At 37.2% G+C, this 26,297-nt stretch overlaps 3 protein-coding genes across 5 annotated transcripts; 2 read left to right on the top strand and 1 right to left on the bottom strand.

Annotated features, from left to right (window-relative positions):
* Nucleotides 1-703: 703 nt before the first annotated feature.
* Nucleotides 704-5,739, bottom strand: LOC133863378 (U2 small nuclear ribonucleoprotein A'). Its single transcript, XM_062299322.1, has 8 exons — nucleotides 5,451-5,739; nucleotides 5,230-5,270; nucleotides 4,663-4,792; nucleotides 4,332-4,537; nucleotides 3,304-3,477; nucleotides 1,735-1,785; nucleotides 1,453-1,626; nucleotides 704-1,103 (listed from the first exon to the last, which is right to left on the bottom strand). The coding sequence occupies exons 1-8, from the start codon at nucleotides 5,530-5,532 to the stop codon at nucleotides 1,098-1,100; spliced, it is 864 nt and encodes a 287-aa protein (XP_062155306.1). The 5' UTR covers nucleotides 5,533-5,739; the 3' UTR covers nucleotides 704-1,097.
* Nucleotides 5,740-8,861: 3,122 nt separating this feature from the next.
* Nucleotides 8,862-14,921, top strand: LOC133863357 (hsp70 nucleotide exchange factor FES1). Of its 3 annotated transcripts, none has more exons than XM_062299315.1 (8): nucleotides 8,862-9,339; nucleotides 11,390-11,481; nucleotides 12,181-12,337; nucleotides 13,216-13,343; nucleotides 13,705-13,863; nucleotides 13,946-14,131; nucleotides 14,343-14,549; nucleotides 14,616-14,921. In XM_062299315.1, the coding sequence occupies exons 1-8, from the start codon at nucleotides 9,069-9,071 to the stop codon at nucleotides 14,616-14,618; spliced, it is 1,203 nt and encodes a 400-aa protein (XP_062155299.1). In that variant the 5' UTR covers nucleotides 8,862-9,068; the 3' UTR covers nucleotides 14,619-14,921. The 3 variants fall into 3 exon arrangements, with proteins under 3 accessions (XP_062155299.1, XP_062155285.1, XP_062155292.1); XM_062299301.1 differs by having other exon boundaries at nucleotides 8,864-9,339; nucleotides 14,622-14,921; XM_062299308.1 differs by having other exon boundaries at nucleotides 8,868-9,339; nucleotides 12,181-12,331; nucleotides 14,622-14,921.
* Nucleotides 14,922-16,828: 1,907 nt separating this feature from the next.
* On the top strand, nucleotides 16,829-26,092 carry LOC133863349 (DNA repair RAD52-like protein 2, chloroplastic). Its single transcript, XM_062299293.1, has 4 exons — nucleotides 16,829-17,352; nucleotides 17,492-17,529; nucleotides 18,028-18,119; nucleotides 25,688-26,092. The coding sequence occupies exons 1-4, from the start codon at nucleotides 16,922-16,924 to the stop codon at nucleotides 25,823-25,825; spliced, it is 699 nt and encodes a 232-aa protein (XP_062155277.1). The 5' UTR covers nucleotides 16,829-16,921; the 3' UTR covers nucleotides 25,826-26,092.
* Nucleotides 26,093-26,297: the final 205 nt, after the last annotated feature.

Genomic DNA, 26,297 nt, shown 5'->3' with positions numbered 1-26,297 from the left:
CTGTATGTATTATATAGATGTCATTATTTGCAGAGTCAATCTTCTTCTATTTGACTGGTTCTCTTGAATGGTTGTTTCTTGCCAGTGGTAAGCCTTGAACATTTTCAAAGAGAGATTGACTTTGTTTCTGTTCAAGATTTGCCCCGGTGCTATCTCTCCCACCTATTTATTCCAGCCTTTTGTCATGGGTCTGAGAAAGAAAGATCAATCGATTTAAGAGAGAAATCTAGAGGAACAAAAATAGAGGAGTGAGATAAAACGGAGGGCGAGATGTCATTTGGAACCATGGTTAAACAAGGGCGACCAACAAAAGCTAAAAGTAAAGTAATATTCTAGACTGAATCTTGACTGTTCTTTAAATTATAGCGAATATGCTATTATTAAAACTACAATATAAAAGCCAGATCACATTGACGTTATGTATACTGTTAGACATACTAACTTTAAATCCTGATCATAAAATAAATACTACCTATTTTATTTGAAATGAAAAGAATCCTATTCCGTGTGAGTGACCTCCACTCCACCTTTCAACTCCAGCAATTGGACAACCTTTTAAGAAATCAACATAATAAATTCTCCCACATATTCTCAACGTGATATGCAGACAAACTCCGATTGCCACAATTCACTTAATCAAACTGATAAATGCCGATTCGGTTTTAACTATTCAATCAAATGCCATCTACTTAGATCCAAGAAAAGAGGAAAATAATCGCATGGTAATTAGAAAACATAGTACATGTACCATTATAAGACAGTCGAGCCAAGTTTAGCAATAGACCAAGGTCTGTCCATTTAGCCAAACCCCATCAAATTCAGGTAATAACCAGTACGCGCACAGGGAAAGGGTTTCCAGCCCCTGGCCCCATGAGGGGCGGGAGGAGGGAGGAGAGGGGGGATTGGGGTTGGAGGTTGAGAAAAAAGACTCAGGAAAGTAGGGAGAGTTGAACTCAGGCTTAGCACATGCACAGAACCATTGATGAAGTAATCATAAGTTTTCTGAAATATCCCCCAAAAAGTCTTTGTAAAACCACCGCCAAGGAGTGTAAAAGGGACAGCGATCTTTCATGAGACTGGAATTCAAAGGTATCCTTCTACTCCTGCAAGAACAGAAAAATGGCATTAATACCAGAGCCCATACCATAAAAGCAAAGGAATTCCGGTTGCTTGACCATTTGGCTGAAATGGCAACAATCATATACAACCACCAATATGCTATTTGATCCACCCAAAACTAGCACAGAAGCCAAACACTAGGGAGTAGCGACAAAATGTCCATTGGAGGAGCTGACTCTTGCACATTCACACACACATACACACATATTTATATACATACACACAAGCATACATATATAATATACATGTCTGTATGTATATTGTAAAGATATGTATGTATATTGTACAGATTACATATCAAACAATCCAAAAAGCACAGGAAAAAGTCAACACCTGTTCCATGGGTGCAGGTTCATCATTCCTTTGTTCCTCCACATCGTTTGGCTCACCATCAGCCTCATTCTGATTATTGGAGACCATATTCTCATCCTTTTGTTTGACAACATTTGCCCCAGTATCCTCATCCAAAGTTTTCAAATCTGCAGGAAGCTGACCTGACTTCAATGCCTGCTCATCCAAACCAAGTTAAAAGCAATATGTTACTTCTAAGAACAAAAAGAAGACGAAGAATAAAAATTAAAGAGTAACTCCAATAATCAAGCAAAAAGCAAGGACCTTTTCAAGTCTTGCGACCTCTTCAAGAGTCTGGGAATTCACAATGGCAGCCTGCATATCGGTGAACCATATGAAACATTAGCAAATTCTAATTATAATCCTAAAAATGCATCTGGTGACGAAAAGATAGTCATATATAGACACCCCATATTATTCCAACATGACATGGAAGAAGAACAAACATTTTCCTTTGCGCACCACACAAAGGGCAAAGATGACTCTGCATAGAATATTTTTAGCATTAAAGACTAGACCTTGCACAACCTTAGACCTTAGTGGACTTTGAATCAATTTCAAACTAACCCTCTCTAATATATCTATCTCTACATACACACATATATATAATGAATGTCCAGCCTTTTTTCAAAAAAAAAAAAGTGAAGTACCTTAGCTGCTGAACGGATGCTCTACCTATAGAACTAACAAATCATTAAAAAGGAGGAAGAAAGGATATAACCCAACGTTTTCATCCAATCATATGACCATCTCAAAGACAGAGACTTAAACATTTTCTCAACAAGCCCATTGTATAGGAAGTCTGAGTGTCTGACTACTCTTTTTTGGCCAAGCATCCAGATATAGCAACACAAAAGAATTAAATCTTCCATCTATCCAATATCCAATAAAATTTAAGAACACTGTTAATAAATAACCCCTTCTCATCTACTAAATAATCCACATAATTATTTGCCCTTAGAAAATCCAAGCTTCTTAAAGCCCTCAAATTTCAGCAGAAAGATAATTTATTTTTATAAGTAATCAAGATATCATTAAAAGCGTTAAGGTGTACCTGGGATATTTCAGTAGAAAGATAATAAAGCTTCTAAGACTGTTAAATAAAGGTAATCAACAACTTTTGCTTACAGATAAAAACAAAATGCCTAAAAAATGCTGGACATCCCATTGACTTGGGCTACAAGTGTGGTTCTGGCTGTATTGGCGAATCGTTTGGTGTGACTGGATATTTCTTGCCTTAGGATCAAATTGCTTCTTTTTTCTAGCTACTGACCCCATTGAGGACCCTTAACGGCCAAAGATATATCGACAGAGGTCAAATTCCAGCAGCAAATGAGAATAGGGAGTGTAGAATCAAAAGAGTAATTCGTTTAAGCAAGAGTGTGGATGAGCGAAGTCCCTTAATTTATCGAGCAATGCATGTGCAACTACCGATTATTAGGGGCCAGTCTGCTCCTCTTTATTTAGCACAATATTATCTTGCCAGTAATTTTGTCTGCTAAGACAAGATATGAAGTGGCAGAATATAAAAAAACTAAGTATAAACACAAAATAAGTTGCTAAATGCATTCGAATCTAGTTATAAATGTATGTTATTCACATATACATGCATGCATGCACAATACTGTAGCCAGAGAATTATCACACAAGTCTTTTCTTTGAGTGAAACAAATAGGGAAATGGCTAACCCAATTAAGAAACCATTAACAACTAAACACCAGAAACCTTAAAAAACTTTCACTTCTAGGTAGGTGTATGGTTTCATATTACCCAAAACTGGCATTCATGGCCCATGGTCACTAAATGTAATGATCAATGTAATTATCACAATACCTTGATAGCTATAATTTGCTCAGGTGTTGGGGCAGCCACTTTTGGAGTTTGTTGTTCCTCTGCAACTTCTGGAACATTGAGCACCTCACCTGGTGTGAAAGTCTTTATGGATTCCTTTTTAGCCTCTTCTTCAACTTCTTTAGATGCAAATAAATTGCTTGCTTCCATTCTCTCCTATCATTTATGGAATATGATTATCGAAATGAAGGCACATAATTGGCAAAGGAGATTAGAAAAAGACTGACAAAGGAGGAAGCATTATAATATAGTTGAATGAAAGGATGGATATTGAAGCTAAGTGACAGCATCCATATCTTTATTTAGTTAATTTATTTATTCATTTATTTTTGCTCTGAGAACAGCTTTCTACTCATGGATATAACAGAAAAAAAAAACGTTTAAAGAAAATAATGCAATCCAATGCCTGGAATGAACAGAAAACACAATTTGAAGCAAATATAAAATTACAATGCCTTAGTTTTTAGCTTTCTATGCACGCCAGCAACAGGTCTAGGCCGTTGCCCAACATACATGCCTCAACAAATATGTCAAATAATGTGTGTAATGACCAGTACACAGTCGTGTTCTCTGGTCACTATGTTGAAGTGGTTTTTTCAGATTATGATCCAGTTTAAGTACAAACACAAATATGCATGATTGTCTAAAGTCTCCAGAAGTTTACCAGTAATTGTGCTTTTACATTCTATTTTGAAAGCGGAGATCCAACTTTCAGGTAAATTGGGAACAAAAGTTGGATTAATTAGTTGTCAGAATTTATCAACTTCCTCAGTATGAGGAGAAAACATCTGCTGGCTCCATGGGGCCAATATTTCAATCCAGTCAATGATAACTAGCAGTAAGCATCATTGAAACTTCGGATAATGATAGCATAAATAAGCAAGCTTTGGATAACGAGAGTGTAATAAAGCGTGGCAATTTAAGGCTAGTTTACAGTTTTAACATAGAAGAAAGGAACAGCACAAGGAGAAAATCAAGAAGATTAGTTTGGTGCAATAAAAGAAACTCACCTTGTTTTTCACCTTTTTGAAATCTAGAACCCGAAGGAACTTTAGTTTGTTGATCACATATAGCCTATAATTAGGTTTCTTCGTAATATTATTATCCAACAGACTAAGAAACTGCAGCTTTGGAAGGGACGCAAGAGGATCAATTTCTACCAAGTTGACAAGCCTGTTGTTCGTAAGAACTAATGTGTGTAACTTTGGCAAGAACTCTGCAATACAATCAACATATATAATTTAGTACCTGCTTAGCACAAAAGAAGGAGAGGGGGGGGAAGACAACCACAGGCTTGCCTAATGATGCCACAAAACGATAGAAGTACCATTTGAATCTTACCTCCAATGTTAGGATTGATACGAGTAATTCTGTTGTTATTTATAAGCAAAGTACCCAGACGGTTAAGATGCGGAAAGTTTTCCAGCTTAACAATCTCATTGTCAGACAAATCAATAGTGTCAAATTGGTCCTGCCAAAAAACCCAACATGAAAGTGAAAATTGGCTTATTCTGTTCATAGTTCAAGAAAAACCAAGTTGTGTGTGACCATATTGCTTGAAGCAGCTTCATAGAGCTAGTATCTTATTATGAGAAACCATTAACCTGTAAAGAATTGGGGAGGGCTTTTAATACCGGAAATTATGACATCCATTCAGCTTTTTTTTTTCATTTTTCTTTTTCATTTTTTTTTTTTTTAAAAAAAAAAAATCCAGTTTCAAATATCGATTATAATCAACACCGAGCCAATAAGAATAATCATCAATTATAAAATAAAAAAAAAAAAATTGATTGAGCTGAGACCTCATTACTAAAGCACAAACCCATTTCTTTAGTCAACCACAGTATACTAGTCAAAATTCCGACATATGAAGGGGGAATTTGAAACTCAGAGAGGCAAATTGCTCACCTCAGTAGCACCCAAGTTTTCTATGACCGCAATCTTGTTACCTGACAACCAAAGGGGAAATAATTAGATAACTGCCAAAAGGTGGGATTCGCCTGTTTCTCCCACCTATGTAAGTAGGAGCATTTCGATATGCCATTTCAATGAAGGAAGGAAAGAAAAAAATAAAATAAAAGAAAGAAAGATTAGGGCTTCAACGGTAGGAAAGGGACAGAGAGGGATACCTCGAAGATCTAACTCTCGCTCCCTGACAGCATTGAAAAAATGAGGGCTTTTCCAAACCAAGTCGGCAGTGAGCCTCACCATCTCTTTCTATCCCTAATCTTTGTAACTGAACAAACACTGTATAGCAGCAGCCTACCGGAAGGGCACAACAAACCTAAAGAATCCGTCTACTGTTTATCCCCAACTTTCAAGCAAGTCGGCCACAGGGCGGCAGGGTGCTACGCAGTTACGGGTTCACAAACATGTCATTCTCCACAAGTTGGGGTTGGGAAAGTTTTACCTCGACCCGAATTAGCCCCCTTTATGGGCCTATTACTGATCCACCCTAGTCAGGTCTGCATTTTAAAATCCAACACCCAATTAATTTGAGTCGAATCCGTTCGGTTCTGATCAGGTTGTGCCAACTTCACTTTAATTACAAATTACTTTTATGTTATATTAAAGGTAATTCTAAGGTCACTTTGAATTTATATTTTTTTTTAAAAAAAATAGTTGTTTTAGTTTTATATATTTATCGTTTTGTTAAAAGTTACTATTCATAAAAATAAATAAATAAATAAATAAAACAAGCATCGCCATTTTATTGATAGTAACATAACACCTAACGAAATCTGTAAGATATTTTAACGAAATTTGATACCAACACATATCATGGGTTTATAACTCATACATATAAAATCCACAATTTCTATCACAAAATCCATACATAAACAACCAAAACGCCTAATTCTAGCATAAATTCATAAAAGATGTTACTCCAAAAATCAGCCTATTTTGTCTCCAAAAAATTTACCTATACAAAATCAAGAACTACGTAGTAAGGGTTAAATACCCTACACACTACTGTGGTTTAAAAACTTTATTTTTTGTCTTTCAAGTTTTCATTTTTATCATATGTGGTGCCTATGGTATGGAAAAATATGAAAATGGTACATCCATCTATTTTTCTATCCAAAATTGATAGAAATCCATATCAGCGTCATGTGACACCATTCAAAATGCGACACGTGGCCACATTATTTTTTTATTTTTTATTTTAAAAAAAATTTAAGGCTTTTAAAAAAAATAAAAATTTTAAAAAAATTGTAGGAATGGCCGGCCACCCTTATTTGGCCTGGGGGTGGTTCGGTCACACCCAAAGGCCAAACGGGAAAGACAAAAAAAATATTATTTTTACCTTAGGGGTGGTTCAGCCACCCCTAAAGGCCAAACCCTCAACAAAAAAATTTAAAGGTTTGACCATTAGGGATGGTCGAATCACTCCAAGCTAAATGGGGATGGTCGGCCACCACCATGTGGCTCAAAAGCCACCCCTACAATTATTATTATTATTATTTTTTTTTAAAAAAAAAAAGCCTTAAATTTTTTTTTTTAAAAAATAGTGTAGCCACATATCGCATTTTGAATAGTGTCACGTGGCATTGACGTGGATTTCCGTCAGTTTTGAATAGAAAAATGGATGAAAGTACCATTTTCATCTTTTTTCATACCACAAATACCACATATGATAAAAATTAAAACTCAAAAAACAAAATATAAAGTTTGAAAACCACGTGAAACAATTTTGTATTTAACCCACATATTTAAAACCACGCATTTTGTGGGATCTTGGGAGATAATGAAAATGAGTGTTAACGCAATTTGGGAAGAAAAGGAGAAATTCGGAGCTTCTTAGGCCGATTCTTATATAGAGATTTGTGCGGCTTAGTCAGCAAAAGCTTCTTCTGCAGATTCTTCCGGAGCTTCTTAGACAGATTCTTTCAAAGTTTCTTGTTTTTGCCAAAGTTGATAAGAACTTGTTGGTGTGATCTGGAGAGAAGAGAAGGGTTTGATTTGGGGAGACAAGAATGAATTTGAATTTGATTATTTGGGTTAGATTTTGTTTTTATTTTAGTTTATGTAAATTTTTAATATTTCATGCGGCTGACTTGGCTTAAACACCACAAATACCACATGTGGCATAGTAACATGTCATTTTTTTTTTGAATTTAAAGATCCCTTTGAATAGATCGAAACGAGACCAAATCGGTCTAATGCCTAGGATTACAAAGAATCTCTAATAAACTAAGTCAGAGGCACAGGATTAGAGTATTCTCCACCCAGGCAAAGTCAGACTTAAACCACCATAACAAACCATAGCTGTTACAAAATAATCTAGACAAAAGAAGATGTCTTTACGTATACATAAGCCTCTATAAGATTGAGGAGAGGACACGCAAACTGTGCTATACACTAGCTTTTACAGACCATGTTTAATATAGAAATACAGAGCAACTACCTTACAAAACAACAAACACAACAGGGAACAAACGACAAATCCGGAACAAAACTCGGCCATGCCATCAGACTGACCAAAAGAAACCGGAACCAACACCCGGCAAACACGCCCCCACGAGCACACCCGAAAAGACCCCTATACACGAAGAAAAGCCCCTCTTGCAGGGGGGCGGTTCCCCCTATAATATAATTGTCACTTGAGCCAACGGTCCAAACCTGCAAGATCATCGAAAAAACAAACAAGGGCAGCAACAGACAAAACCGCCGAAGTGGAAAATACGCCAGATTCGGCACCGGTGTCCACCAATCAAATCGAAAATCCAAGATGTAAAGCCCTTCCCATTAACAAAGCCCCCAAAGCATGCTCGAAAAAACGCCATGTACACAAAAAGCTCCTTTAACAAGAAAACAGTAAATCAAAGAAGGAAAACCATCCCCTAAACCATCAATCCATTGCTGGCGAGTCCAATTAGACCAACATGGCAAACTTCAGACAGTGCTGCCGATGTGGAAAAACTCCAAAACTCATATCCAAAATCAGCATCGGTGGCCACAAAATAAGTCCCTAACGACCGCTGTTAACCCCAGCAAACCGACACTACAACAACCTTCTCAAACCAGAAAAGGCCGAGAAAAACAAACCATTTATCTTCTAGGGTGCCGACGACTCCCAAAGAGAAAACTTTTAGTGAGAAAACAAAACCTAGACAAATAAACGGGGGAGGAGAGAACCTCCCAAAACACACTCTACAAAAAGACGATTCCCTTAGAGGTCGGAAAAATCGTGAAATCGCTAGAGCAATTTTTCTTTTAGGATCCAATTATGCAACTGTTGTACATATATACTAACATATCATTAGATGTGCTTAATTGGCTTAAATATATGGCACTACTGACGTGTGTTGCGTTTTCAAGCACGTTGATAGATATCGCCTATAATACCTTTTGAAATCGACGTAACCATTTAATTTTGCCCATACTAGAATTTTAACAAAACCAAATAAATAAATAAAATAATAATAATCGAATTTCCTTATTATATTTTCGACTAATGGTTAAAAAATGTCAAACAAATTCATTCCAACTCACCGTTGTCGCTCAAGGCAAGTCCACGTAAAACAAACCTTCTGGGAAGCGCACGATCCCTGATCAACGGTATAGGTTCTACGAGATGACGTGTAATTTTGCTCGCTCGTCGAAGCTCGAAAGGGGTTAATCAGCGACCCTGAGAAACCCCGAGGATTAAAGAAAAAAAAAAAAAAGAAAGAGGAGAATTAATCGTATCTTGCAGTTCCAGGTTCCAATCCAGCAGTCCTACGAGGAGGAAGATAATTCAAGATATGGGACGGAGTCTAGCAAGCTTTGCGCTGTGGCTAATGCTTTTACTTTCATTGCTCCTTGGATGGGCGGTGATGGCTAGTGCAGATCGTGCTCATGATAATGGTAGTAATAAGACTTCTTCGTCGGGAGCCTTATTCTGGTCCACTGCAAAGGAGGAGGTGGATCTGCTTCGCAACCCTCAAGCGCAGGAAGATTCCACCGAGGCCGTCGCCTACGACGACTCCGACGGCGGCTTTTCTTCTCTCGAGGGAATGTTACAGTGGGCTATTGGTAATTTTATCCGTTATTTTTCTTCCCTTCCAATTTACATCCCTAACTAATTACTTTTTTTTTTTTTTTTGATGAATAAGTATCCCTAACCAATTACTTGCCCCACTGGTATCATTTGTTAATATTCCTATTAATGATAGGGGGCTGGTTATGCTTTCTGCATTTATATTGCCGTGAGTTCTTTTCAATAGGATCAAGACTATCCATCAAATTCGAATAAGGATGCTTTTTCGCTTTCAACTTTCAGATGAGGTTCATTGAGCCGCGGCCTGTGCTATTTTTCATTACCCTCTCTTTATTATTTGATGAGTCCCTTCTCCGAATAATGAATTTTATGTTATGCTAGATGACACTGGTTCATTCTCAATTCATTTCAATCAAGATTATGATGTGGACTATAAAAGTATCCTCTGGGGGGTCAGAGGTCTCTAGTTGCGTGACCCAAAATGATACTATTACTGCCATTCCTGAATACATTTGAAAAGTTGGAGTTGGATGATTTTACTTGCAATATTGAAAGATGGGAAATAAATTATTGATTCCATACGTATATTTACATTGTAATTTTCAATTTGATAATGCACTAACCTTTATTTTTTTTTTTGATGAATAAGTGAACTTTACTGATCAAAAAACAAAGTACAAACAACAGGTCTAAACCGACCAAACAAAATGAAACAACAAAACAGAGGACAACACTCTGTTAACAGCTGGCCTCAAGCAAAACAAGTGTCAAACTAGTATGCTCCCATCTAGATTCCACAATTGACAGATCGCCACGTTCTCCATGTTCTTTATGAATTTTCCTTTCCCTGAAATTCTATTCCGAACGTCCCAGAAGATCAATTTTAATAACTGTTCTTCCGTTTTGGGATGGCCTTGTACTCTTATCTCATTTCTTGTGCGCCATATATGATACACAGAAGAACTCAAAATCAACTTACACAGCACACCCTTCAACTTCTTCGTTCTCCATTTCCTGCAAGCTTCCTCAAGCACACTCTGCCAGTCAAGAGGAGGATGTCGATAGAAGCATCGATTCATGCAAGTCTTCCAAATACGAGAGCTAAAGCTGCAGGAGAAGAAAAGATGTTTACGGCTTTCCACTCCATTTCTGCAGAAAAAGCACTGTGTGTCTCCTTGATACCCCCAAGTCGCAAGCCTTTCCCCTGATGTAAGCCTATTAAGAACCACCAACCATAAGATAAAAGCTTGTTTAGGAATTGCTTGAGAAAACCAAACAACAGACCACCAGCTGATTTCCGGCTTTCTTTTCCTCATAAACTCCCAAGTATCAGCACTCACATAAACTCCTTTCCGAGATAGGGTCCAAATAGGTTTATCCATATTACCTAAAGGCACATCCGGAAGTTTACTTTGGATATCAACCAACTCTTCTGATCTAGCCGGCTTCCAGCTCCATCTCCCATTCCGAATAACAGTGTTCATCTTTGCCTCCAGACTACTCTGAGCATCATATATGATTCTAAACCCATATTTCTCATAAAGTGGCCCAAAAGGATGCCAATTGTCCAACCACAAGTGAATAAGCTTTCCATCTCCCACATCAAACTTAATAAATTTCCTAGCAGTGTTTCTCAAACTCAGCAGCTTCCTCCAACTCCACGAGCAGTTCTGAGGAATACTTAGATTCCAAAAACTCCTCCCTCTCAACAAGTAAATCCGAACCCAAGCAACCCAAATGGAACCCGAGCAAGCAAACAGATTCCAAATATGCCTTAACATAGACACCCGGTTCCACTCTTCTAAACATTTCAATCCCAATCCTTTATTTTTCTTGTGTTGAATATATTTTCACGTCACAACCGATTTATGGATTTGAAATACCTTCAATAATTTATTTTTTGCTGTAAGTAATCATTCTCTGCTTTGTATAACCCGGGACCAAGTTTGCAAGGGAATGCTTGTCTGGATTTATATTACTCTGTAAAGAGCTTGCACTTTCTCTGTATTCATAAATGTTCAATAGATATTGTGTGTGCATATATATACATATCTAATGAGAGAATTTCTCTTGTAAATGAATCAGGTCATTCAGATCCTTTGAAATTAAAGGAAACATCTGAGGCTGTGCAGCGACTATCTCCTAGTGAGCTAAAAAAGCGACAAATTGAACTAAAGGTGGGAACTTATTTAGGTGCTTATGGTTTGGAAATCATAAAAATATAGTCCCTCGTGCATATTCTTCTGTACCACGTAGAGGAAATAATTTACCTATATTGATTATAGGATTTTTATTTAAAGAAAATAACTTGTTTTAGTAAACATTTATACGTACTTTATAGGAGCATCTACATTAACTTCTGTGCCATTCTGCACCATCTAGTGCAAATATGAAATGATTTTTTTTTTTTTTTTTTTTTAATATATATATATATATATATATATATATATATATATATATATATGGTGGTGATGATGTCTTATCTCACTATCTCTATTTCTTTCCTGTTAGTTTTGTCCTCTTGGTCCCTTCTTCTTAATTCCAGTCATTCCTTCATACTGATTCATTTCTAGATTTTTTTCACCCATGTGTGACGTTTAGTTTTTCTTTTTAATTTTTAGAAAATGCAGATTTTCTGATTTGGCACTGTAAATTTTATTTTTAGGTTATGAGGTAAAACACAATGTATGTGATATAATTTCCTGTGAGGTTGTTATGGATGAATCAGACCGATTAATGCATACACATCACCTGTGTTTGTTCCTCCGCATATGTGGTTAGACTCTAGCAAGTGTGTTAGTGCTTCTGTATTATGTCACATGCACTTGTTAAGTGTTCTTGTCTGATATAACTATATATGTATTCTACTTGCACAGGAACTGATGGAAAAGTTAAAAACGCCATCGGATGCACAGTTGATGCAAATTGCAATAGATGACTTGAATAATTCCTCTCTTTCTTTGGAAGATCGCCAACGTGCCCTACAGGAACTTCTAGTGCTTGTTGAGCCAATAGATAATGCAAATGGTAGGTGTAAGTATTTTACTTCTCATAGAGCTGCAATCTTTGCTGGAAGATGTGCAACACTACATTCCTTGGTGCTGACCTTGTGAACTTGGGAGATTCTGTGTATAATTTTCCTTTGAATATTAAAAGGATGTTTTCATTCCAGAATAAAAAGAAACATGGAAAGAAGAAGAAAGCCTATATTCATTTAATTTTTCTCAAGATGATATGGACGGACCTAACCGAAAGGGGAAAAAAAAGATATGGGCAGTGAGGAGAGGTCATTTGAGCTTAAGCTCATTGTCTTGTTGCAGAAATATAGGTAACTGGTTGGTTTCTAAGGACAACCATGGTCCCGACTTTATTATTAAAGGAGAAAAGATATTGTACAATGCAGTTTCAAAATCTAGCCATGTGAGCTGCGGTTTGAAAGGCACACTGATCCTTAAATAGGTTTGTCAGAAGACTAAGAACAATGGTATTGTTGTACCCAGAATAGTTGGGTAGCTTGGTAAGCAAATCCTTGTGGTGCGAATAAGATTCAGACTGCTAGGTTGTTTGTGTTTTTTTTTTTTCTTTCTCATGGGGGATCAATGTTGACAAAAGGTATTGTTGTTATCCATATGAGCTAAGTAGGGGCCTTCTAAAGCTTCTTCTTTTCTTCTTCTTCTTCTTCTTCTTCTTCTTCTTTTTTTTTTTTTTCCAGTGACAGCATTAATAGCTACCCTACATATCTTTTATCATTTTTTTAATATTTGAGAAACCTGTAGGGCAGTGTTTGAAAATTTCACTTGCCAAACCGTTGTGGTTCAGTTGTTGATTTGATTTTTGTTTTGTTTTTGTTTTTGTTTTTGAGTTTGAACCTGAAAATTTGTTGCTGACATAGTTAGTCTTGTGTTTGTCAGATTTGAACAAACTTGGGGGCCTTGCCGTGGTTATACAAGAACTTAATAACCCTGAGCCTGATATAAGGATGGTTGCTGCATGGATTCTTGGGAAAGCCAGTCAGAATAACCCTGTTGTTCAGAGGCAGGTATGAAATGTTTCCTTTCAGAACCTATTGAGATGCAAAACGTTCATGTTTTATATTTTGTTTTCTCCTGCAATGTTATGTAGTTTAAAAGTAACGCTACGTTTCACACTCATTTATCATACTCCTGTCACACATCCTAACATGACATGTTTCAAGTGATCTACACTTTTTTTTTTAAGTGGTTGGCATTTTAAGTTACTCAAAACACGTTATGCCAGCTGTTGTAACATGAGTGGGATAAATGGGTGTGAAGAATAGTATTATTCATATTTTAATCTACGAGTTCGGTAGAGGATTTGCTTTCATGCAATTAAGTTATGTGCTTAACATTATCTAATTTACAAATCTGCAAGTTTTTCAGGTCCTGGAACTTGGGGCATTGTCAAAGCTAATGAAGATGGTAAAATCTAGTTCCGTGGAAGAAGCCATCAAAGCATTATATGCTGTTTCAGCTTTGATCAGAAGCAATTTGACCGGTCAGGAATTGTTTTATGCAGAAGCTGGAGATATTATGCTTCAGGTGACCTACATTGGAATGAGAAAAAGATATGAGATTATTCATATAGCACTGATGATTGCGACTGACAGTTACTGTTTGGTAGGACATTCTGAGCAAGTCAAGCATTGATATCAGACTGCGCAGAAAAGCTGTGTCTCTCGTGGGTGATCTGACAGAGTGTCAATTAGAAAATCTGGACAAAGCTGAGCTGCCTTTTTTCAGCAATCGTTTTTTCTTGAAGTCTGTGGTAGATCTAATGGCATCAGATGATCTTGATCTACAGGAGAAGGTGGTTGACCATTTATCTTCTTTAGGAGACACCAACTTTTCATATGTCAACTAATATGTGGATGATTAATTCTTGGAATGTTCTGTGCTCCGCACATGCACACACCTTGCTGATGAAATGTGGAATGATGAGGATGGAGTTAAATTTATTTTATGCCAGGCCTGTATTTTTGTTCTAACCTATCTTGTGCTGCTCTTGAGATGCAATGCAGGCACTTGTTGCGATTAAGAATCTTCTGCAACTCAGGATGCCTGAACCTCTGGTTTTCAAGGACTTTTGTGGTTTGGATGGTGCATTAGAGAGAACAAGGCGGCAACTCCAAAATTTGATGGCAGACAAATATCTCAAAGATTACGCCATGGATGTGGAAAGCCTCCGCAGTGAAGTGGAACTGATTTTCCATAGAAAGATGGGAAAGGTATTAACTACAACTTACTTTGTTGATGTAATTTGTTGAACGTTCATTTAACTTGAACTTCATTAGTGACAGGTGATACGAGTTCCAACATGATGTTACAAGCGTCCTTCACCAACATATGGTTTCCATCTGGCTGCTATGCTGATAATTTATGGATCTATGAAGTCATTTTCATACGGGATTTCTACTAAAGATAAGAGCTATGTGCCCTTGTTTTTGTGGGTGCGGGGAAGTTGTTCTCGATAGATTAAGAATTAGACTGACCTGTGAGTCTTTTTGGTGTTATAGATGGAAAATAAGAAAGGTCATGGAAGGAACTGATTAATGTATAATTGTATAATTGTCTGTTTTATATATTTATGATTTGTGATAGCGCTAGAGAAACCTTGATATGTGCTCTACAACAATTTGTTTTTATTATCTGACATGAAAATAACGTAGCTATGATATGGTTTCGGAAAAATGTTTGGTTTCATTCTTTTGCATAACTTTTGTCTATTTTTGTATAAGAGATGTGCAAATTTACCATTGAATCTATGGGACCACATGTGAGTTCTTCAGATTCAATAGTAGATTCGCAAGAGAGACGTGCAAGAGAATGATACCAAATATATATATATATATATATATATATATATATATATATATATATATATATATATATATATGATTTTGTAGCTGCTCTATATATTATTAATTGTCATACAATTTTATACCTATTGTGGGTGTCAATAGAAAAAAAAAGAAAAAAAGAAAGAAAGAAAAACATATACTTTCCGCTTCATATATATTTTACTTGGTGAAGAGAGCAGTGGTAAGCATTCGGGCTATTTACGTATTAAATACATCCAGAGATGTTAAAATAACATTTCAAGTTATTTATTGTTAAAATAATCCCTATGGCATTCACAGGAAAGTTACCAAATATATTTTGCTTTCCAATTAGATAATGAAAATTTAATTTCTAATAGTTTTAATTCACACGCATTTATGATTTTACGCGTATTTATTGAGCCGTATGCTCACCCTTTCACTTTTAAACCTGTTTTACTAAGAGGTCTGAGGAGGTTGACATCCCGTCAAGGTAATGAAAGTGGACGATAATATCGTCTAGCCCCTACCTGTTGATAATTTAATTAAGGCTAAATTTTTTCGACATTACCTGCGAATTTGAAACAAATTTGATATGAAACTATCGAGTTGAGGTCGAAAGATTTGACTCATATAATTAAAAGATTGTAGTTTTATAACTATGCATCGATACGATTGTAACTTATCATATAATATAAGATTAATAATTTTTTATACGACCTGAAAATTTAATATAAATTAAACACAAAATTAATAGGTTAGAATTGAGTGGTTTGACTCATTTAATTAAATAGATTGTATTAGTATTGATCTATATAATCTTGTACTCATATCTCGATACGACTCGAACTAAACACGTGAATGTAAATTAGTACCCTTAATTTGGACATGTTAGCCTCGAATGAAGAGGTAGTCCATGTGGCATGTACTATAAACAATGAATATTTTTGTGAGCGATGAATATGATGTAAATTATTAGACGCTTTGGTGTTGTGACGTAAAGTTTTCAAATATTTTATGCCGCGGTTAATTGTGTTTAACTGTACACACACCGATAACCAAAGAGGCCATTTTCAAAATATTATGTACAAAAATTGGTGATTGAAAACCACCCTACGATCCATACTCCTTGTTAATTATGAGAAGTGATACACATCCTAATTTTTTTTTTTTCAAAATTTGATTTCTAAAATAATGTGTCATAATTTTATATAATTTAGACGCATTATTTAAGAACTACTTTTGAAGATAAAAATTTAGAAAATAAAACATTTTCCGTTAATTATTTGTCCTTTTTCTTGGCGAACTTCTTGTTTGTTCCCGTGGCGGGGTGGTAAATCGTAAATGGTCAAACCGTAAAAGGAGTGAAGAGAGAAATCTAGCCCAAGTCCAGCTGAATTGAAGCCCACATCGTCGTGGGGGCCACCCACTCGACTGGTCACGACAAAGCCCATATCAGATATTTTGCGCCTTTTTTTTTTTTTTGGCGCCGATTTTCCAGGTATACGTGCCAAGCATCGGACAGGAAGACTAGTAAGTACTAAGTAGGTGTGCTGTGTGCGTATCAGAAGTGCCGTTGTTGTGCCCTTGTTTCTAAAGTATTCTAGGAATATAATAATCGAAATTGGGCCACTTCTTCTGTGGAGGGCGGAGCTTATTTTATTTTATATTATTTAAATTGCTAATTCATCTACCAGTCTGCTTCTGTTCCCGTTTACTTTTTATTTGATTCATAAAGCAAAAGCCGGAAGTAGAGGATCTTTGAGGGGGTGGGGTTAAAAATGGCCGTGCAAAGCATTACGAATCCTTTCCTTACGAAATCAGTGTTGCCGGCGATCTCCTCCTCGTCGTTTTCTTCAACACGCAACAACAGTAATGAGTTGGGAGTTGTTAGAGTTGGGGCGCAGGGGAGGGGGAGTAGCAGGGGAGGGCGTACGGATGCTCTGGGGCTTGTTGTATGTGCTTTGGACCGTAGCAATGGGAGCAAAAGCAGCAGCGGCGGCAACGATGGGGCTAAGAAGGGAGGCGTGCCGAATTCGAATTATGTGGTGCCGCTGGACAAGTCATTTACCCCGACAAACTCATCCTGCATCACTCGCCCTCTGGTTGAGATTCTCCGAGACCTTAACAAGAGAATCCCCGACAATATCATCGAGACTACTACTCCTCCACCTCATGATGACAACACTGCGGCCACCACCTTCATCCCCTGGTAATTCCACTAATTTTATATTACTAGAATTATCGTTTCTCCATTTTCCCCCAATAATTTAGCAAAGAATAATAGATCTCGGCCTCTTGATGGTTGATCTGATACAAGTTTTTGGCCATTTGATGATTCCCATCTGTAGGTATCATGCCAATCGGATGTTGAGCTTCTACGCACCTGGTCTGTCTATTTCTTCCTTACCTTTCTTCGCTGATTCCTAACTAATTCTATTTCGCGTATCTATATATATTTGCAGCAATCTTCAACAAGTCTTCGACCATCATATGATTTTTTTTTGCCTTGTATTTATCTTTCTCACTTTACACCCTTTGAACAACCCCACTACCTTCTGAATCTCTTCAAAGTTGCATAATTATGTACTAGACAGCGATCGGTGCCGTTGATTTTCACTTTCTGGCAAGTTGCACTTAATGAAAAAAATAATATGACCTCCCAAATCCATCCTTTATGGCTTTTTTCATCTGGGAAACAGCGCCACTACTGTGAGATTTATTCAGAGTTTCTAGAACTTGTCATGCTATTTAAGATTTCTTAGTTTGATGTAGGTTGCAACTGCTTTACTACCTTATAATCCATAGAAACACACTTTGGTGTTGTAGACTATTTGTAGATATACATATTTCTAGATCTTCTTAGCTGTTAACACTTTTTTGGCAGGGTGGTGTGGAGAGATACGTGATGTTATATTTTCTGACAATGGAAGCGTGACTGTGGTTTATCGTGTCACCATTCGGGGATCTGATGGAGAGGTGTGATTTTATACTCTAGGAATCTACGTGTTCTGCATATGGCCACTAGTAAATAAAACTGAGAATACATTCATATCTGATATGCTCATATCTCTAAGCATTTTCTACGATCCAAAAGTCCCCCATTTGTTTGCTTATTTTTTGTTTCTGTCTCAAAACCATTGCTTCCTTCAATGCTATTTTATCTTGTATCATAGATGCCATTAGAAATCATCAATCTGCTTAGTTACGTCCAAAGTTTTTGTTTATAGTATTTGTTTGACTCGATAATTAAACTAAATTGTTGTAACTGCTGAAGGTAACATGCATGTGCACGCATGAAAGACATACTTGAGTGATTTCATGTCACTTTTCAGTTTAAAAGAACGGGTTTATTGAGAAAGAACAGTAAGTGTCAGTCACATACTTGGCTTAATCATCTCCATTCTTGAGTCTTTTGTTGGTAAATATAAAATATATCTTAAAGAGAAGGGTAAAGCCAAGTACATGGCAATTGGGAAGCATAAGAAAAGGAAAACATCAATATTGGGTTTGAACCTACGTGATAAGAAGCATGGCTGGGAAGCTAGAGTATACCGTTAGGCTTGTAGGCGATGTATACTGTAAAAGTAATGCACAATTGCCAAGGAAAAGGTGCACGTGTATCACCAAAAAGAGGTTAGAAAATTAGAGAGTTGAGTTATCTTCTAATAATCAACTAAAGATCCTTTTTTTTTTTTTTCAATTTTATGAATAATAATTTATTAGAAAAAGAGGAAAGCTCACGTACACGAAAAGTATTCAAAAAAAGCAACCACCCTACAGGGATAAAAAATATAAAAAGCTAACAAAATCTACAAGAATAGAAGAAGAGAAATTAGGAACGAAAGTTACAGCCCAATCTAAGAGGGCACTCAAAAATGAAGATTTTAGTTGAAGCACACTTGACTCGCAGTCTTCGAAAAGACGTTGATTTCTTTCTCAAAATGCTTCACATAAGTACGGTAGGGATGGCTTTCCATATGGTCTCCTTGGATTGTCCTCGCCCTTGCGTCTTCCAACATTGAACTAGCTCTACAATATTGCTAGGCATGACCCACAAGACTCCAAATAAGATGAGAAACCAAATTCCATTTCTCGCTAGTAAATTCGCACTGGATGAGGAGGTGGTTTACGGTCTCCTCGCTATTCTCGCAGAGACAACACCAATTGACAAGGGTAAGCCCCCACCTCCTAAGGTTATCAATCGTAAGAATTTTACCCAAAGTCGCCATCCAAGTGAAGAAAGCGATACGAGGTGAAGTCTTCACCTTCCAAACGCTCTTCTAAGGAAAATGGGAAGACTCAACAGACTGTAAAGTATAGTAAAAGCTTTTTACTTCAAACCTGTGATTACGAGCTAGGGACCACAACATTTTATTGGTCTCATTTGGATTGGTTTTCGAAAAGTATGAAAGATCGAGGAATGAAACTAGGAACTCAAGCTCCCAATCTTGAACCGCCCTAAGAAAGCTCGGGTTGTAGTCCATGTAATCCCACACTAAAGTCTCTTTGTTTCGGGCTATATGGGGGGTTGTTAATTGGAGAACTTCTTGGGACCTTGTTTTAGAGGAAGTTCAAATTGAAATATTGTCTTGTTTAGGATTTTAAGTGGGTGCCATTTAGATGTGCTAATTCTAGAGTGAAGTTAGTGTTGTACATTGAGAAGGTATTGCCCTACTTTTCCAGGGAGCTTTGGTGGTATTGTACTGGTCCGTTTGAGTGTTGAATACGAATATTATTCGAATACACTGCGCGAATTACGGGGTTTGACTTTCTGAGATAAAATTTGAAAAAATTTAAAAAAATTAAATAAAATATGATTTATTTTTGAAAAAAGTTGAATATTATTCAACTTTATTCAACTTTTTATACGAAACAAACACACCAGTAGTTATTTGAAATGGGATGGTAGTAGCTAATAGGGAGGTTTTCATTGTCTTTAAAAATCAATGGAATCATGTAAAAACCCCTCCATGATTCATTTTTTACAGTTTATTTGGCTAATTAAGGGATTAAATGCTATAGTTCTTTCATCATAACATGACTAATGCCTTCACATTGGCTGTTGCTACTTAATCAGTCTTATTGATTTATGTTCTATGATGAAGGTTGGTCTTGCTTCTTTATAATTTTGTTGTCTTCTACTTGAGATTTTGCTTCAACATGAGAGGACGTATCTTTCAGTCATGATTAAATATCATACTTCTGTTATGTAGTAATTTTTGGTATGTATATGTTCTTAATCTGTAATGTCGTCATCTTTTTTTATTTTTATTTTATTTTATGAACTTAAGAAGAAAAAAGAAAAGGTGAAAGATGCAATCTTGATTGTGGTTGACAAGGTCTTTCAGAGCCATGTGCTATCTTGGATCTAAGGCTCCAAGCTATTAGCTAAAATAGCAAGCTATTGACTTTGTTTAGCGGTTTTGTCGTTTGGATGGGTATTTCAATTTAAAAATTTTCATTCATGAGAAACTAAGGGATCCTTTTGAAGCAAAGAATTATGAGATGATTCAAAAATTCGTCTTTGCTGTCATCTCTGACGCAATATCAGGGAGAGAGGAGGGTATGGTGGCAGTGTGTGGTGCAAAGGAATAGTGGAGGATGGAGGTGGTGGTGGTAGTAGTAGTGTGAAGAAGTGGGGGTGAAAGAGGGGGGAGAAAGGTGGTGTTAGGGGCACAAGCTTGGTCCAAAAAATGATTTATACTTCAACAAAGCGCAAGCCATTTTCTATCTCTTTAGGTATGGATTACATGAACAAATTTGGTTGAATGAGATCACGGTGGGTTTCCGGATAACACTTGGATCCTCTGTATTATAGCGGCTGCTAGCACAAAGTTACCCTATGCTTTTTTATTTTTATTTTTTTTTTTACTGTAAACAATTTTTTCTTTTAACTAACTATTTTCTATTGTATTAAACACGATAAAATACGAAAAATATACAATGCTGAAACAAATGAGTCCTTTATATTCAATTGGGAACACCTCATCATGAACGTGATCTAACTAAAGAGTATTTTAGGCCCTCCATATTGAAATAAAAGTCTAGTCACCTCCATATTGTGTTATATAATCCTTTGAGAAGTGATCGTAAATTCATTAAAAAGAATAAAGACGCAACCCAAGTATACAAAGTATACAAGAGATACACATAGCCAGAAAAAGAAAAAAGATCAAGAAAAACATGAAAGTTAGAAAGATTAAACTCAAAGGTAGCTACTTAGTGACTTATCAAAAAAAGAAGAAGGTAGCTACTTAGTGGTAAAGTGTCTTGAAGAAAAAAGCCTTTAGTTCCATCACCGTTTGCTCACGGTCTCCAAAGCTCTAATAATTTCTTTCCCTTCAAAGACACTACATTAGGCAGGACGAAACCATCTTCTACATTGCAACATTCTGAATACTACCCAATTGCCCTCTCCAACAAGCGAAAAGGTCTACCACTCTTGTAGGCATAACCCAAGCTAACCCTACATGAAAATAGTATTCCATAAAGCCCTAGCAATCTTACAATGGAGTAATTTTTCTAGGCATAGCCCACTCTTCTTGCACATAAACCACCAATCCATTACTATGACATGTCGCTTCCTTAGGTTATCCATGGTGATGATGATCTTTCTAAAGCGATCAACCAAGCAAAGAATATCACTCTCATGGGAACCTTATTCTGCCAAATACTCCTCCGAGGAAAAATGACTATTATCATAGTGAACAAGGACATTGTAGAAAGATCTAATATCGAACAACCTTCTCTTGGAAGGAACCCAACAATACTTGTCTTCACATCCCCATTTCAATATGATGGAATACAACAAATTGAAGAACGAGGTAAAGAAATCCACCTCCCAATCATGAGCTGCTATGATAAAGTTAACATTCCACTGATGAGAGTCACTAGAAAACTCCAAGTGATCTCTCATGGTAACATCCTTAAAATGGGCAGTATTGGACAAGTTCGGAAAAGGTACCTTGAGGACCTGATCCTCATACCATCTACCATGCCAAAATATAATTTTGGAGCTATCACTTACCTCAAATCTTGTATGACTAGAAAACTTCCCCAACTCCTGCTGATATTTTTCCATAACCCCACCCCAGACTACCCATGAACCTCATTTGAACATCATCCACCCCACAAGCTGCCGTATTTAGAATGCAGTATCACCCTCCACAAGGCCTCTTAGGAACATAGCGCCATTGCCACTTCCTCAATAGAGCTCGATTGAATAAAAGTAAATGTCGACCCTTAATCCTCTCATTCAAAGAATGGAGAACAAACCTTAGGCCAAGTAACCAAGTGTAATTTGAACTCTTCACCAAACCCTCCCTATATGAAATCCTGCTGTAACTTTTCTATGCAATTAGCAGCACCAGTAGAGAGGGAAAAAAGAGACATGAAATAAGTAGAAAAAATTGGATAATGTGCTCTTAATCAAAGTTATCTTCCCACCCTTGGGCACATACATCTTCCAGCCAGCCAAACAATGCTCAATCCTCTCAATAATGTCATCCAAGATAGATATGGCCTTAAAAAAAGCTCCCAGCAGAAGGCAAAGATGCTTCAAAGTCAAAGAAGAAACCCTGAAGCCCAGGATACTAGTTAGACCATCAGCATTATTGACATTACCAACAAGGACCAATGTAGATTTAGATAGGTTAATTTTCAAACCAAATACAACTTCAAAGCAAAAGAACAAGCCACACAAGTAGCGAGATGATCTAAATTTGCCCCGCAAAATATCAAAGTGTCGTTTGCAAACAAAAGGGGGGAGATGTTGAGCGCATCAAGATTCCTAGAGTTTGAGCGCACCAAGATTCCTAGCTCAAAAGTTGTTCATAAGATGTCAAAAGAAACAATTTCAATGTCTGGGTGTTGCAAGGACAAGAACAAAGAACTGCTTGGTATAGGCGGGGAGGGATGTGATGTTGAAATTCTGGTAAGCTTGAAAATTGTTAAAAAGAGATTGAAAGGTAAAGCGATAATGTCTGGTGTTGCATAGGCAGTAACAAAGTTCTGTTTTAGGTGGGTGGGGAAGGAGTTCAACAACAGAAGATGTCTGAGTGTTGCACAGACAGGAACAAAATTTTGTTTAAGGTGGATAGCGAAGGAGTTAAAAAGCAGGAGGGTGGTTTGGTGATACAGGGGAGCAGCTTGGGTGGTGGTTTGAGATAAATCAATAAAGGAGTGGTTTGGGGGTGAATGGGCAATTGGAAATGGGGATGTTCCTGGAGACTGTCTCAGGGGTTGAATCTGATTTGGGTAACCAAAATTTGTATTAGGTGGTAGGTGGACAACAAAATATAGGATCCATCTTGAACTTAGGTTCTGGAAACTCTCTGGAACTTGTGGAGATCGAATGGGGTGGGCTGGTGGGGGAAGGGAGTTTTGAGGTTAATAAAGGTAGGTTCTATTGTGGGGATGTGTTTGATCCATCTTTGGCCATGGTGACCTGTACAGAAGAGGAAAGGGAAGTGAGATGCTGGATATTCAACCATTTGCTGCAATTGGGGAACAAAGAGGGTCTTATTCAGTGTTTTCAGATTGGGTAGTTGAGAGGGTAACTTTTTTTTTAATTTTTTTTGTCATGTAGTTGGATTTTCATTTGAAGGTTTTGAGGATCAGCTGATGGCTATGCTCACTGTAATTGAAGCTAGTCGACATCAAAGTGGTGTGGGTAATGTTCCAGCCTTGAGTGGGAAATCAGGTAATAGAGGAAATTGTGAATTAAAGAGATTGGTGTGTTCAGTGAATTATGATGTCAAGGGAGGTCAGTCTCATATAGTTATAGAGAAGGGAGGGGTGGAAAGTGTTTCATTATGAAACTTAAGATTGTATCATGGAATGTGAGAGGCCTGAATGATTAGGAGAAAAGGTTGGGGATTAGAGGACTTCTAAGGGAGTGGAAAGCAAATATTGTTTGTTTGCAAGAGGCAAAAATGGAGGTTATTACTAGAGAGGTGGTTCGTAGCTTTTGGGGTTGTAATCATGTGGATTGGTCTTGTTTGGGTTTGAGAGGGGCATCATGAGGTATTTTGTTAACGTGGGATAGGCAGGTCGTGGAGAAGATTGAGGAGTGTATGGGCAGGTTTGTGGTAGCGTGTTCTTTCAGATGCGTTACTGAGAATTTTGAATGGGCATTTGCGGGAGTGTATGGTCCAAATGATGATGTGGAAAGATGCCTTTGGAATGAGTTGGTAGGAGATGTCGTGGTGTATTGGGGGGGGGGGGGGGGGGGGGGGGGGGGATTTTAGTGTAGTCCGGTATCCATGTGAAAGATCAGGTGATTCCTGACAGTCACAAACGATGTTGGAATTTTCAGAATTCATTTTTGTTCAGGGACTCATAGACATTCCATTGTTAGGGGGACTTGGTCTAATAATCGAGATTCCGAGGCATGGTTTGGAATTGATAGGTTCTAGCTATATCCGGAGTGGGAAGAATGTTTTTTGGATGTATCTTAGAGACCCCTTCCTAGAATCTTGTAAAAATCACTTTCCGTTGATGCTGGATTGTGGTTTTTGGTGGGGGGGTTATTTTAAGTTTGAGAATATGTGGCTGTAATCAGAGGGTTTTATGGAGTAGGTAAAAACTTGGTGGGGGTCCTATAATTATCAGGATTCTCCTAGTTTTATGTGTTAGCACAGAAATTGAAAGCATTGAAATCGGATTTGAAGAAATGGAATGAGGAGGTCTTTGGTAATGTAGGGAAGCGGAAAAAGGAGATGGTGGTGGGTCTTTGTGAGCTGGATATGATTGCTGAGGACATTAATTGAAGATGAAAGGTTGAAGAAGGAAGATATTTCTAGAGAGTTGGAGAGGAGTAGTATTCTTGAAGAAGTGAGTTGGAGACTATAAAATCTAGAGACTAATGTTTATGCTTTGTGCTACCTTACCAAATACTGGTTAAGGCTCTTGTATATATAGAGAAAGTAGTTACATAGAACTAGGAGATTATAATTGTGATGAGAGAAAAGACTTAGAGTTCTGATCTAAGTGTTACACTTGTATAGTAAATCTGAACTATATTATCTAGTATTTGAATTTGAATAACTAATCTTATCATTAGAATTATCATTATGCTTTTATGTTTTTTTTTTTTAGAGGCACTTTTGTATACTTCCAATGTACAAGGGTTGTGCCCCTCTGCTTTTTTAATGATATGACATTATTTATCAAAAAAAAAAAAAAAAATTGATGGGAACACCATTGCTATTGGGTAGCTACTCTGGGACACATAATCGACATCATTGAAAAACCTTACCTGAGAACTCTTAGTTCCATGATGCATTTCTGTGAGTTCATTGTTGGAGTTATATGAGGAGTTACATGGGCAACAATTAATTAACTAAGAAATATGTTAAGTCTGTTGTCTTCTTTTGGTTGTGCATTTTCTCTTGCCTAGAAGTTGCATTAATTAACTCATATTTGCTCCCACCCCCCCCCCCCCCCCCCCCCCCCCAAATTGTGTAGCCCAATGACCAAAAATAAAAATTCGTATATGCTTCATTTGTTCTAATGTATACTTTTTATCTGACACACTGATACAGGCTCACCGTGAGTCAACTGGGACAGTATCACCCAGTGATGGCCACATCGTGGATCCAGTTGCTGCAGCAGAGGAAATAGCTTTCTGTAGGGCATGTGCTCGGTTTGGCCTTGGCTTGTATCTCTATCACAGAGAATAGATGCAACACAGCAAGAAGTTGACCTTCCAAAAATTTGTCGAGTTTTTGTTCAGTTTGTTGAGAATTCGATAGTGTGGAATACGAGAATTCGATAGTGTGAAATACAATCTGCCCTTGCAGTTGACGTAAATACATCTAGTAGATGCAAAGAGGACATCTAGAATTTGCAGATTATCCAGTTTGGATTGTGGAGAACTAAGCTGTAGACATTTGTATGGTAAACTGAGTTTTTTAATTGCTTATATAAATAGGACATATTTTCATAAATTAATGTCCATTTAACATTTTTTGTTTAGAGAGAATGACGCATTCTGCCATAGTCCTTTCTAATTGCCTCTTAGATCGACGGATAATGCAGCAAACACTTACTGGTACATGTCATGAATATCTGGTGATTTCCTCAAGCGATCTATATTCCCATTCGCTTTGCATTGGACGGCCTGATGCATATATTTCTCTGTGTATGTGCCTA

Source organism: Alnus glutinosa, chromosome 1 (genome assembly GCF_958979055.1).
Source record: "Alnus glutinosa chromosome 1, dhAlnGlut1.1, whole genome shotgun sequence".
In the NCBI taxonomy this organism is placed as follows: Eukaryota; Viridiplantae; Streptophyta; class Magnoliopsida; order Fagales; family Betulaceae; genus Alnus; species Alnus glutinosa.
This window is presented reverse-complemented; position numbering and strand designations above follow the sequence as displayed.

Coding starts and splice junctions, on each gene's coding strand:
- LOC133863378 (XM_062299322.1), bottom strand. CDS start 5,532: ATGGTGAGGCTCACTGCCGACTTGGTTTGGAAAAGCCCTCATTTTTTC. Junction 5,271..5,450: donor GCGAGAGTTAGATCTTCGAG/GTATCCCTCTCT, acceptor TTTGGTTGTCAG/GTAACAAGATTGCGGTCATA. Junction 4,793..5,229: donor AAAACTTGGGTGCTACTGAG/GTGAGCAATTTG, acceptor GTTTTTTGGCAG/GACCAATTTGACACTATTGA.
- LOC133863357 (XM_062299301.1), top strand. CDS start 9,069: ATGGGACGGAGTCTAGCAAGCTTTGCGCTGTGGCTAATGCTTTTACTT. Junction 12,338..13,215: donor AGATAATGCAAATGGTAGGT/GTAAGTATTTTA, acceptor TGTGTTTGTCAG/ATTTGAACAAACTTGGGGGC. Junction 13,344..13,704: donor ACCCTGTTGTTCAGAGGCAG/GTATGAAATGTT, acceptor CAAGTTTTTCAG/GTCCTGGAACTTGGGGCATT.
- LOC133863349 (XM_062299293.1), top strand. CDS start 16,922: ATGGCCGTGCAAAGCATTACGAATCCTTTCCTTACGAAATCAGTGTTG. Junction 17,353..17,491: donor GCCACCACCTTCATCCCCTG/GTAATTCCACTA, acceptor TCCCATCTGTAG/GTATCATGCCAATCGGATGT. Junction 18,120..25,687: donor TTCGGGGATCTGATGGAGAG/GTGTGATTTTAT, acceptor ACACTGATACAG/GCTCACCGTGAGTCAACTGG.